We start from the raw sequence: 13,902 nt of genomic DNA, 5'->3' as shown, positions 1-13,902 counted from the left end.
CTTAACATTCTGTAACATTTAACAGATAGATTCTACATGTGTGGAAGAGAAAGTAGAGGAAGTGGATAATGTCATTTCTACTGAAAATTGTTTCATGACCACAAGCTTGCTATTTGCTATCCAGAGCTTGCTATCTGCTATCCACAGTAAAACTCAGATATGTCTCAAGATTTATCTCCACTAGATTTATACACTCTCCAAGTTATTCTATTTTTCTCCATCCACTCTAAATGTCCAAAACCACCTCAATAACCCATCCTCAGCCCTCTAGTTAATACTCTTAGTAACCCACACCTCTGCGCAAAATCAAAGCTAAGAACTACCTGTAGAATTGGACCACTACTGAGAGGAGACTCGTATACTGACGAGTGAAATCCTAAAAGAACAGTATGAGTCAGTGTTCAGCAACCCACTAAATGACAGTAAGGTAGAAAATGCAGAAATATTTTTCACTCCAGAAGAAGGCTGCACAGACCAACTAACTAACATTAGTACAAATCCCATAGATTTTGAAAAAGAAATGGAAAACATGCCCACTCACTCAGCACCTGGACCAGATTCATGGAATGCTCTATTTATAAAGAAGTACAAAGTACCACTAGCACGAGCCCTCAGTATTCTTTGGAGAAAGAGCTTAGATCTAGGTGAAATACCGGAGGCCTTAAAGAGTGCAGACATAGCTCCTTTGCATAAAGGAGGTAGTAGGGCACTAGCTAAAAATTACAGACCTAACCTCTCATATCATAAAAATCTTCGAAAGAGTGATGAGACGGCAGGTTACAAATTTCATGGACCAGCACAACCAACATAACCCGAACCGGTATGGTTTTAGAGCAGGACGATCATGTCTGTCACAGCTGCTGAACCATTATGACAGAATTACGGAGGCACTGAAAGACGACCAAAACGCAGATGTGATTTACACAGATTTTGCAAAGGCGTTTGACAAATGCGATCAGGGAGTGATAGCTCACAAAATGAAGACCATGGGCAATATGGGGAAGGTAGGCAGATGGATTTTCGTTTCCTAACACACAGAACACAAAAAGTAGTAGTGAACAGGGCAAGATCCAGCATCAGCGAGGTCCAAAGCTTAGTGCCCCAAGGCTCTGTCCTGGCACTTCTGCTGTTCCTTATCCTCATAGCAGACATAGACAAAAAACACCCAGCACACTTTTGTATCATCATTTGCAGATGACACTAAAATAAGCATGAAAGTCAGTATGGTAGAGGACACTGAAAAAGTACAGGAAGACATAAACAGGGTTTTCCAGTGGGCAGTGGAGAACAACATGACGTTCAATGATGATAAGTTCCAGCTGCTTAGGTATGGAAAGAATGAAGAACTCAAAAGGAGCACTATATACAAAACTCAAGAGGGTCACCAAATAGAATGTAGGGAACATGTTAAAGACCTAGGAATAATTATGTCAGCAGACCTTTCTTTTAAAGACCATAACAAGACAAAGATCACAACAGCCGGGAAGATGATAGGGTGGGTATTGAGAACTTTCAAAAAAAGGGAAATAATGCCGATGGTGACACTTCAAATCGCTAGTGTTCCCTCACTTAGAATATGCTCAGTGCTGACGGCCCTGTTCAAGGCAGGAGAAATATCGGAGCTGGAACAAATACAGAGATCGTTTACGGGTCACATTGAGCCAGTAAAGCACCTAAACTACTGGGAACCCCTGCAAGTCTTGAACATATACTCATTGGAGCAGAGGAGAGAGAGGTACATGATAATATATACCTGGAAGGTACTTGAGGGCTTGGTCCCAAATCTGCACACTGCCATAACAACATACTGGAGTGAGAGATGTGGAAGGAAGTGTAAAATAAACCCAGTGAGGAGCAGGGGTGCGGTGAGGACAATAAAGGAACACTGTATCAATATCTGGGGTCCCAGACTTTTCAACATCTTACCAGAAGATATCAGAAACACTGCTGTAACAAGTGTAGAAGCCTTCAAGAGAAAACTGGACAAGTATCTTCACCAGGTGCCAGATCAACCAGGCTGTGATGGATATGTGGGGCAGCAGGCCTCCAGCAGCAACAGCCTGGTTGACCAGGCAAGCACTAGACGAGCCTGGCCCATGGCCGGGGTCAGAGAGTAGATAAACTCTCGAAACTCTTTAAAGCTACGAAATTTTGTGTGTGTGAGGCTTGGCCATGCAGCAGGCATATATGAATATGTTAGAAAGTAGTGAATAGAGGCAAATAGTTTTTGGGACTTGATGAGCTGTTGGAGTGTGAGCAAGGTAACATTCAGTGAAGAAATTCATGGAAATTGGTTAGCTGGACTTGAGTCCTGAAGGTGGGAAGTACAATGCTTGCATTCTGAGAGAGGTGTGAATATTTGAACTGTAGCATTTGCCTGCCTCTGGCAAGACAGTGATAAAGTGAATAATGGTGAAAGTGGGAGGCAGCCAGTGTTAAAAACCTCTCACATACTAATTTCTCCTTCCTCACCACCTTCTTTATATTGTCATTCCACAATCAATCCTCTTTTCACCAGCACTAACCCTTCTATAACCACAAATTTTTACTGGTCACTTTAGTACCACATTCTTAAATTTACCCCACTGCTCTTGAACCTCTATCATTTCAATGACACAAAAAAAAATAATTTTAATTTCAGGATTTAAACCAACCTCTGTACATGGAGCAAATGCAAAAGTAGGACACATATATGAGTAGGTACGCGAGTCACACCACGATTTGCTATTAAATCCTTTAATAACACGATAAACAGCCGTTACACGGATCTGATCACACAGATGCTTGTTGATTTGCTCTTGCAAGTCAGGCACAGATGCTGCAAAGAGGAGAGTATAGTAGTATTAAAAAGAACTCTGTGTGTGTGTGTGTGTGTGTGTGTGTGTGTGTGTGTGTGTGTGTGTGTGTGTGTGTGTGTGTGTGTGTGTGTGTGTGTGTGTGTGTGTGTGTGTGTGTGTGTGTGTGTGTGTGTGTGTGTGTGTGTGTGGTGTGTGTGTGTGTGTGTGTGTGTGTGTGTGTGTGTGTGTGTGTGTGTGTGTTACTAGGTGTCAAAGGCACTTACTGATAGACACTTGCCATGTTTTGTATATGTGCGTGGTTATATATGGATTGTGTGCACGTGTGTTAAAGTATATGTATATATACTGGTGTGAATGAGTGTCTTTTGGTGCATGTGTGTAATGGTGTGTGTCACGTGTTTGTGTTGTGTAGGTGTATGTTGCGTATAGGTGTGTACTCACCTAATTGTGGTTACAGGGGTCGAGACTCAGCTCCTGGCCCCGCCTCTTCACTGAACGGTACTAGGTCCTCTCTCTCCTTGCTCCATGAGCTTTATCATACCTCATCTTAAAGCTATGTATGGTTCCTGCCTCCACTACCTCATTTGCAGGACTATTCCACATCCTGACTACTCTATGACTGAAGAAATACTTCCTAACATCCCTTTGACTCATCTGAGTCTTCAACTTCCAAGTGTGACTCCTTGTTTGTGTGTCCCCTCTTTGGAACATCCTGTCTGTGTGTGTGTTGCTTGTGTAGTGTGTAGATGTGCTTGTGTCTGTGTGTGTGTCTCATGTATTCCCACAGCCTGGCCCCAGGGTAGGCTTGTCTGGTGCATGCCTGATCAACCAAACTGTTGCTGTGGTGACCCACTGGCCCACATATCTGCCACTGCCTAGTGATCTGGCATTTGGTTGAGGAACATGCCCAATTTGCTCTTGAAGATTCCTACAATAGTTCTTGCAGCATTTTTGATGTCTTGTGGTAGTGTTAAACAGTCTGGGAGCACAGATGTTAAAACAATCTTTTCTTACTGTACCCACGGTGCCCCTGCTTTTCAGTGGGTTTATTTTACACATTCTCCCATCTTTCCCACTCCAATGTGTTATGGCAGTGTGAAGATTGGGACCAGGCCCTCAAGTACCTTCTAGATATATATTACCTGGTACCTCTCTCCTCCATAGGTAGTAGGTTGGTAGACAGCAGCCACCCAGGAGTTACTACCGTCCTGCCAAGTGAGTGTGAAACGGAAGCCTGTAATTGTTTTACATGATGGTAGGATTGCTAGTGTCTTTTTTCTGTCTCATAAACATGCAAGATTTCAGGTATGTCTTGCCACTTCTACTTACACTTAGGTCACACTGCACATGCATACACAAGCATATATATACACACTTCCCTCTGGGTTTTCTTACCTGTTCTTCTTCTTGTTTATTTCCTCTTATCTCCATGGGGAAGTGAAACAGAATTCTTCCTCCATAAGCCATGCATGTCGTAAGAGGCAACTAAAATGCCAGGAGCAAGGGCCTAGTAACCCCTTCTCCTGTATACATTACCAAAGTTAAAAAGAGAAACTTTTGTTTCTCTTTTTGGGCCACCCTGCCTCGGTGGGATATGGCCGGTTTGTTGAAAGATCTCTCTCTCTCTCTCCTCCTTCATTAAGCAGAGAGCAAAACACTTTCCCCTTCTAACATTATTACCCATCACATTCACCATCATCTGAGCTTCATTAACCATAGTGTAGAGTTTGACCCAAAGGCAGATGAGCTCACTCTTGAAGCTGCATGGGCCTACTTGCAACTGGTGTATGAAGGTCCAGATTTCAACCATCTGTTGCCATACGTTTCATTGATCACAAGTTTGTCCTGCCACTGGCAACAACTTTTCATGAAGACTGCCACTCCTGGATCTGTAGGCAACCTCCAGAAGTACTTCCACCATCAATGGCCCTGCCAGATGGTTACCCGAATTCTTACCAGAGGCTCACCTGACACGCCCCAAGATGATCCAATTTCAATTGGGTAGAATAACCCAACCACCACAATATTACCAACAGATGCTACACTAGAACAGGGCCAATAGTGATTCCTTTTTATTTTGTGTAAAAGTGGAACTTCACAAAAAGTGAAATCATCTTCTTTCAACAAACCGGCCATATCCCACCAAGGCAGGGTAGCCCAAAAGAAAAAAAACAAGCGTTTTTCCTTTTAAATTTAGTAATATATACAGAAGGGGTTACTAGCCCCATGCTCCTGGATTTTAGTCATATTTCTTACGACATGCATGGCTTACAGAGGAAGAATTCTGTTCCACTTCCCCATGGAGAAAAGGTAAAATATCTGCACTGATGAGGCAAAAAGGAGAGGGAGGGTTGGAGGTACATTATTTAGATTTGCTCTGAAGAATGGGAGAAGTGGTCAGATCCCCTGAACAAGAGCTCCTTTTGTTATTGTAAGGAACTCCATCTGCTTTCCTTTCCTTCCAGGGGTAATGCATGTAGTGCATACCGGATTTTAGTTGTAGTTGCAAAATTTACCTGCCATCTTACGTATTTATGAGAAAGAAAAGACCAGCAATCTTACCATGGTAAAAGTTAACAGATTCTTGTTTCACATTCAAATGACTGGATGGTAATACCTTCCTGGATAGTTGCAGTCTACCAGCTTACTACAATACCTACAATTATTACTTGACTATTATTATTAAACTATTTATATATAGTGGACCCCAGAGTTTCGTCGGCATCGACTTTCATGAAATCTAACTTTCGGCAAGTTTTTTCGGCAAAATTTAGCCTCGTGGTTCGTGATTGGACTCGTGATTTGGCAACCATCCGGTACCCGTCCGCACGTCACTGTGCACACAAAGCCAGTCTCCCACACCATTCACACTCAGTGTGCCATTGTTTACCAGCATGTGACCATCACACCGCAGGTTCATACAATAAATTTCATAATAATCCATTGTTTTTTGTGCTTGCAACTGCTAAATAAGTCACCATGGGCCCAACGAAAGCTAGTGCAAGCCCTTTGGTAAAGAAAGCGAGGAACACGATCGAATTCAATAAGGAAATCATTGAAAAATATGAGAGAGGAGTGCGTGTTACAGAACTTGCCAGGATGTATGGCAAACCCCATTCAACCATCACTTCGATCGTGGTGAAGGGAAAGGAAATAAAGTGTGCTGTTGTTGCAAAAGGGGTAGATATGCTGACAAAAAAGAGATTGCAAATCCTCGAAGAAGTGGAAAGGTTATTGTTGGTTTAGATTACCCAAAATGTTAGCAGGAGATAGCATTATGCAGTCGATAGTATGTGAAAAGGCAAGGCAGTTGCATGACGATCTCATAAAGAAAATGCCTGCAACGAGTGGTGATGCTTGTGATTTTAAAGCCAGCAAAGGTTGGTTTGAGAGATTTAAGAAGCATAGTGGCATTCACAGTGTGATAAGGCATGGTGAGGCTGCCAGTTCTGACAAAAAAGCAGCTGAGAAGTTTGTACAGGAGTTTAAGAAGTGCATAGACAATGGAGAATTCAAACCCCAACAAGTGTTTAATTGTGACAAAACAGGCCTCTTTTGGAAGAAAATGCCAAAGAGGACCTACATCACGCAGGAGGAAATGGCACTCCCAGGACACAAGCCTATGAAGGATAGGCTTACTCTCATGTTTTGTAGTAATGCTAGTGGGGATTGCAAAGTGAAGCCTTTACTGGTGTATCACTCTGAAAATCCCAGAGTGTTCAAGAAAAATAGTGTCGCCAAGAGTAATTTCTGTGTGATGTGGAAGGCTAACAATAAGGCATGGGTCACAAGGGGAATTTTCCTAGAATGGTTTAATGAAGTGTTTGGCCCCATTGTGAAGAAATACCTCCTGGAAAATAAATTGCCACTCAAGTGCCTCCTAGTAATGGACAATGTTCCTGCTCATCCTCCAGATTTGGAAGAGCAAATAGTGGAGGAGTTTAGTTTCATTACAGTGAAGTTCTTGCCCCCTAATACAACTCCTGTCATCCAGCCCATGGACCAGCAGGTCATTTCAAACTTCAAAAAACTGTACACCAAAGCAGTGTTTCAACAGTGCTTTGAAGTGACCTCAAGACACTGAATTGACCCTAAGAGAGTTCTGGAAAGATCACTTCAATATCCTCACTTGCATAAACCTTATAGGTTAGGCTTGGGAAGGAGTGACTTGCAGAACTTTGAATTCTGCTTGGAGAAAATTGTGGCCAGAATGTGTACAAGAGAGGGATATTGAAGGGCTTGGGGCTGACCCTAAGGAGCCTATGCCAATTGTGAAATCTATTGTGGCATTGGGGAAGTCCCTGGAGTTGGAGGTGAGTGGCGAGGATGTGGAAGAGTTGGTGGAGGACCACAGGGAAGAGCTAACCACTGAAGAGCTGCAAGAGCTTCATCTGCAGCAGCAAGAGATCACAGCTCAGGAAATTGCTGCAGAGGAGGAGGAAGAGAGATCGAGGAAGGTGCCTTCTTCAAAGATTAAGGACATTTGTGTAAAGTGGACTGAAGTGCAAACATTTATGGATGAACTTCACCCTAACAAAGCTGTTGCAGGCCATATTGGCAACAGGTACAATGACAGTGTTGTGTCCCACTTCAGACAAATCTTAAAGAAACACCAGAAACAGAGCTCTCTGGACAGATATTTTGTGCAACAAGGGTCCAGTGACTCTCAAGTTGTTCCCAGTGTCTTTAAAAAACAAAGAAGGGAAGTAACCCGAGATAAGAACTTTGTACCTGAAGTCCCAATGGAAGGAGATTCTCCTTCCAAACAGTAGTGTACACCTTCCTCCTATCCCCTCCTCCCATCTTCCATCCACCCAGAAGTCTTCAGTAAAGGTAAGTGTAATGTTATTATTATCTTTTATATATATGTAGTACTTGATTTCTCATTGTTTTCAGTATGTAAATCTTTATTTAATTTGAAAAAAAAAAAAATTATTTTAATATTTTTGGGTGTCTGGAACGGATTAATTTTATTTCTATTACTTCTTATGGGGAAAATGATTTCGCCATTCGGCAATTTCGACATTCGGCAGACTCTCTGGAACGGATTAATCACGAAACTCGGGGATCCACTGTATCAGAAATACAAATTATTTCTTACGAAGCTCAGCAGACACCAACAGCCGAGCTGCAGACACTCCCTTGTCAGTTCGAGAAGACCGCTGGTATTGAAAAAATTGTGGAACACTGGCTTCCTCATCTGTTATCAAGTCTGCTGCTTGCATGGCTGCAAACAAATCTCCTTCAATAGTACGGCAAAACACGTTCCTGTAAGCGTAAAGATATCACATTATCATTGTAAGCAAATAAAATTTAATAAAAGCTTTATATTAGTTCCTATTCCTTGTCCCTCTGTCTAAACACCAAAGACCTCACACTTGTACCACATGAAAACTTGCAGAATTTTATAGATCACAAAATGTGTGTATTCTTAGATTGCAGTCAACCCTACAATTTTCTTTTGTATTGTACTAGAGTATATATAAATTAGTTTATTTTTATTATTCAAACTTTTTACTAGATTCTCCGAGTAAATTTTTTTTTTTGTGGTTCCCATTTTGTTTTGGCTTGGCACATGACCTTTAGCTTGAAAACTGACCATGGAATTTCACTATAAATATCCTTATAGAATTTCTCACACCAAAATCTTTCTTCTTTATTGATACTGTTATGATGAATGATGGTGAAAGTTTTTCTTTTTCGGGCCACCCTGCCTTGGTGGGAATCGGCCAGTGTGATAATAAAAAATAAAAAAAATGATACTGCTATCAATGACAATATTAATACAGTTAAAGCAATATGCAAAAATATAGTATAGCCTCTGAAACTCAAACTAAACCTAAAACTGAAGAAATTATTATACAGTATATAGTGATAACCAGCTAACCGGTTAGCCAGACTTGAGTCCTGGAGGTGGGATATACAGTGACTGCCCTCTAAAGGAGGGGTTTGGGATATATGTTTGGAGAGACATCTGAATTGCCACATCTGCGCACCTCTGGCAAGACAGTAATAGTGTGAATGATGGCGTTTCTTTTTTGGGTCACCCTGCCTCAGTGGAAGACGGCCAGCACATTAAAAAAAATTAGTAGTACTGCTTCTGGATTCACTAGGATCTCTAGGACATAACCCCTGCAATTTTTAGAAGCACTACGTAGTGACTAATAAACATTTTTTGCTATACATTTATATCTTCTTTCAACAAAGCGGCTGTATCCCACCGAGGCAGGGTGGCCCAAAAAGAAAAACAAAAGTTTCTCTTTTTTAAATTTAGTCATTTATACAGGAGAAGGGGTTACTAGCCCCTTGCTCCCAGCATTTTAGTCGCCTCTTACAACACGCATGGTTTACGGAGGAAGAATTCTGTTCCACTTCCCCATGGAGATAAGAGGAAATAAACAAGAACAAGAACTAGAAAGAAAATAGCAGAAAACCCAGAGGGGTGTGTGTGCATATATGCTTGTACATGTATGTGTAGTGTGACTTAAGTGTCAGTAGAATTAGCAAGACGTACCTGAAATCTTGCATGTTCATGAGACAGAAAAAAAGACACCAGCAATCCTACCATCATGTAAAACAATTACAGGCTATCGTTTTACACTCACTTGGCAGGACAGTAGTACCTCCCTGGGTGGTTGCTGTCTACCAACCTACTACCTATATACATTTATATATACTCTTTTATTTTAGTCCATGTTTCATGGACTAAAAAAAAATCAAATGAATACAATATAATGAATACAAATAATTGTAAAATAAAAATTCATACAGTATATGATAATCATACACATGAATGACAATAAATGATGTGGTATGAAAGTGCTCAGAGAGCCCGCTATGTTTGTTATTGTTTGTTTTTGAACTGCGTGGTGGTAAGAGGTGCTCCTTACAATTTTCGCTTTGCAAACATTTCCTAGATTTAACCCTGTTGCACTGAGTGCTCAAGGTGTGCTGTGCACCCCTGATGTCTATGACCACAAAAAACAAGAGAAGTGTGACATTAGAAACAAACCTAAAAGTTTTAAAGAGGTGCGAGGTGCGATTGCATTATAAATCGTTTTGCTTAAAGTCGCAGTTCCCAAGAACCTATCAATGACGTTAAGTGAGAACTTTCTGTATTCACCTTCATCTACTACAATAGGAAGTAAATGGCAACTGATGAGAGAGAAAGATTAGTAATTAGAAGTAAAGCAGATGGCAGAAGAGGTAGAAAAACCTGTATATAAGCAATCAACACTCTTAGTTACACAAGAAGTTCAATGTTATTGGTACAGTTGCAGGCTCTGAGTGAACAGGACCCTGACACATCTAGAAGTATTGCTGTGAAATGTGGTCAGGAGCAGGTTATGATGCTTTAGTGTCAGCAGTATAAAATGCTGCAGGGTAAAATAAACACATTACAGAATACTTGAGCATTCCAATACATCCAGCAATTACTGGCACCTTTGCATATGCATCTACATCAATGCAAGAACCATAGCCATCCACCTCATTCCAGTATGGCCTCATTAACCCTCTTCATTCATTGTCATTTAAGAAGCAATGCCAATTAGAATATAAAGTAGGAACAACTATAGATGCCATAGGATATATAAAAAAAAGCTGCTTTGAAAATTTGGAGGCATCTGTTATTCAACGCTTTTCCTGTATGTTTTTCACATCAATTAGAACTATTTTGGATTGGATACTAATTTTCAGAAATGTAACCTACACTTGAACTTACAATTTACTGCATGTGAAATGACAATTTACTGTGTATATCTAACGAAGCCTGCTTAAGCAATTTCTAATCTTGCATTTATGTTCATGATGGCGGTTTTCATTATGTCACTCTGCCTTGTTGGAAGACACCCAATGAGTTAAAAAAAAAAAAAAAAAAAAAAAATAATAATAATAATAATAATTATAATAATCATTACAATTAATAATCTTATCTCAAAGTTAATTTAAATATACCTAGCATTCAGACAATCTAACTTCACCTATACAATTATATAGTGTCAAGTAGTTTTAACCCTTTCAGGGTCCGTCCCATAGATCTACGGCTTTACGTTCAGGGTCCAAACCGTAGATCTACGTCATGAGCTCAGCTCACTCTGATAAACTGTGAGTGGTACATTTGGGCCTAGATATGAGAGAACACATCTATGTGGTATGTGTGCACCACATAAAACAGATCCTGCAGCACACTGTGTATAATTAGAGAAAAAAACTGAAATCATGATTTTTCGATTAAAACAGCGACTTTGCAGTGTTATTTCGTATGATTTTTATAGTTGTATTTGCGATTTCTTGGTCTCATTTGATAGAGTGGAAGACATATTACAGAAATAGAGATGATTCTGATTGGTTTTAGCACTGGAAATGGCTTGAAACTGAGCTCAAAGTAGCAGAAATGTTAAATTTTTGCCGATATTCAAGAGTAAACAAACGACCTCACACGTCTAATACATGCCAGCTGGTGGGTCTAGTATGCATTCACAAATATGGTGATGATATTTATACAATTATTACAGTATTGCATAACAGTAAATCTTCTATTTTTTGGTGTGAATAAAAATTCATTATGTGAATAAAAAATCAAAATGGAATTTATTTGTAAAGCCTCAAAACATAACTAACGAACAGAGGAAATGTTAGTTTAGTTCCAGGAATACCTACACTGTTTATTCTGGACCCTATTTTGAAAATGGAATATTTTGAACTTTGTGTTAAATTGGCCAAATTAACAATTTCCGATCACTTTAATTTGTAGTTGAACAGTTGACTTGGCAATTTCTTGTGCTCAATCGATAGAATAGAAGTAATACTAGAGAAATAGCTAAGAATTTGGTTGACTGGAATAATGTAATTGGCCTAAAATGGGAGTCAAAGTCGGCAAAATTGCCGATTCGTAAATATCGCTGACACATCAAAATTCGTGAGAGCATAATTTCGTCTATTTTCCATCAAATTTCGTACTTTTTGTTTTATTACCTTCACAAAAAGATTCTCTACCATTTCATAAGAAAAAATAACAATTTTTTTTTTTAAATTCTTGGGCACTGGGGCACCACTGCAGATTTGGGCCTTGGACCCTGAAGGGGTTATTAAGTTATAGTATGTCTGCCTGAAATACTCTGCATGCAACCAGCAGTAACAGCCTGGCTGTTCAGACCCTGATCCACCATGAGGCCTGGTCCCAGACCGGGCCGCAGGGGCAATGACCCCCGAAACCTTCTCCAGGTATACTCAAGGTGTAACCAAGGGCTTTTCAAAATGTATGAAATGTCACATAATTTTGTGATATTGCATTTTGGAAAATGGCCAGTGTAAAAAAAAAAAAATCCTGTTTGAATACATATCTGCAGATCAGTGTTTATAAATAATTAAATGGTTCTCTTGCCTTGATCACAAGTGCAGATGAAAGTAACTCTCATGACTGTGAGTCAGGGACTTGCTGTACATTACATATGAGCCAGCCTTACGTTAAACTACATTATATCACAGTACTTTAAAATGACTAATAAAAGACATTTTTATTTTAGGCAAAGAAAACGCTATCTCAGTTTGACATAATCCTTACTTTTGTAATCCCTGGTATCCTTGGCCACTGAAGGACAAAAGTAGGGCAAATTTCTTTTTCTGCTCTTTTGGAATTTCAAGTATAGGATTCAGTTTTATGTGCTTCACATCGGCCTCTGGTATCTCCTGCTCAGGTACGTATTTCACACCTGTACCTGTCAGAAATATCGAGTTCTTAGCTTGAATATTTATATGAAGATTATTAATTTTAAAGGCTAAGATCCAATTACATATACAGTAGGACCCCGGTATCTGTGGGTCCGGTATCTGCAGTTTCAATTATCTGTTTACCATGACCCAAAAATAACCCTTAATTTTGCTTAACCCTTTCACTGTCGCAACCCTTGCTCACAAACTTGCTCTCAGTGTCGGAGAATTTTCAAAAAAAAAAAAAATTCTTATGATAGAGAATCTTTTCCCAATGATAACAAAACCAAAAGTATGAAATTTTATTGAAAAACTTATGGAATTACACTCTCACAAAGTTGGTCTTGGTGATATTGACACATTGGTGATTTTGCCCACTTTGAGCCCTATTTTGGGCCAATTTCATTGTTCCAGTCAACTATATTTGAAGCTACAATGGAACCTCAAAAATCAAACGTATTAAATATCAAACGTTTCGAAAATAAGACCATTTTTTCGGACAAACTGTGTCCCAATTGCCGAATGCGCCCCTAATTTCAGACCGCCAGGTACGGGACCTGTCCGCTGGCCCGCTCTGTCCGCGTCCCCGCGCAGGCGCCGTGAGCAGTCTAGCTTTGTTTATGCTTGAGTGAACACTAACCTGTGATCTCATTCACACATTTTACGATTATTTAATTGTGTTTAGTGCTTGTGGGGCTGTGAAATAAGCTGCCATGGGCTGAAAGAAACTTGCTAGTAGTACCCCAGTGGTAAAGAAAGTGAGAAACACCATAGATGTGAAGAAGGAAATAATACAGAAGTATGAGATTGGAGTGAGACTTGTTGAGCTTGCCAGGATGTACAGAGGATTGTGGACAGTTATTTTGTGAGACAGAAACAGACGATTGTGGACAGTTATTTTGTGAGACAGAAACAGATGACTGTGGAGTACAGCATATCGTGCTGTAGTACAGAGTGAGGAGATAGCAGTGAAGCTTTTTCCCCAGCATTATAAATCTTCATATCAAAATGAGAAATATATTTATTCTCTTCCTCTAATGGAACATTCCAACCTTTTGTCATACCTAGGTAAGCTTTATAGTTTATATTAATTAACAGTTTGTCCTTAAAAATGTTCTATATTAATATATTCTAGTTTTATTTCAGTATGTAGAGGTGCATGACCTGTAATGTGACTTACTATATTAATATGTACTGGTATGTAAAAATATAGTAAGGGATTTATGTAATTTATGGAGGTATTGTTCAGTATTTTGAGAAGTAGATGTCATTGTGACCAGAATAATAAAAAGTTTTGGGTATAGACAAACGTTGGATAACTGAATCTAGTCTCTGGTTGTTCATCAGTACAAATGGATAATGAAAACTGCAAATAGAGAAGCCCACAAATGTG

At 39.8% G+C, this 13,902-nt stretch overlaps 1 protein-coding gene across 1 annotated transcript in view; it reads right to left on the bottom strand.

Moving 5' to 3' along the window:
- The window catches only part of LOC128702440 (pseudouridylate synthase 1 homolog), a 45,059-nt gene that overhangs the window by 23,283 nt on the left and 7,874 nt on the right, over positions 1–13,902 (bottom strand). The window contains exons 3-5 of the mRNA XM_070102135.1: positions 12,364–12,517; positions 7,900–8,066; positions 2,655–2,818 (exon numbers count right to left, since the gene is read on the bottom strand). Coding sequence (XP_069958236.1) covers positions 2,655–2,818; positions 7,900–8,066; positions 12,364–12,517 — 485 coding nt within the window. The remainder of the gene's footprint in view (positions 1–2,654; positions 2,819–7,899; positions 8,067–12,363; positions 12,518–13,902) is intronic.

This window comes from Cherax quadricarinatus, chromosome 80 (genome assembly GCF_038502225.1).
Source record: "Cherax quadricarinatus isolate ZL_2023a chromosome 80, ASM3850222v1, whole genome shotgun sequence".
Classification (NCBI taxonomy): domain Eukaryota; kingdom Metazoa; phylum Arthropoda; class Malacostraca; order Decapoda; family Parastacidae; genus Cherax; species Cherax quadricarinatus.
The sequence above is the reverse complement of the archived record's forward strand: the minus strand, read 5'-3'. Positions and strand labels throughout refer to the sequence as shown.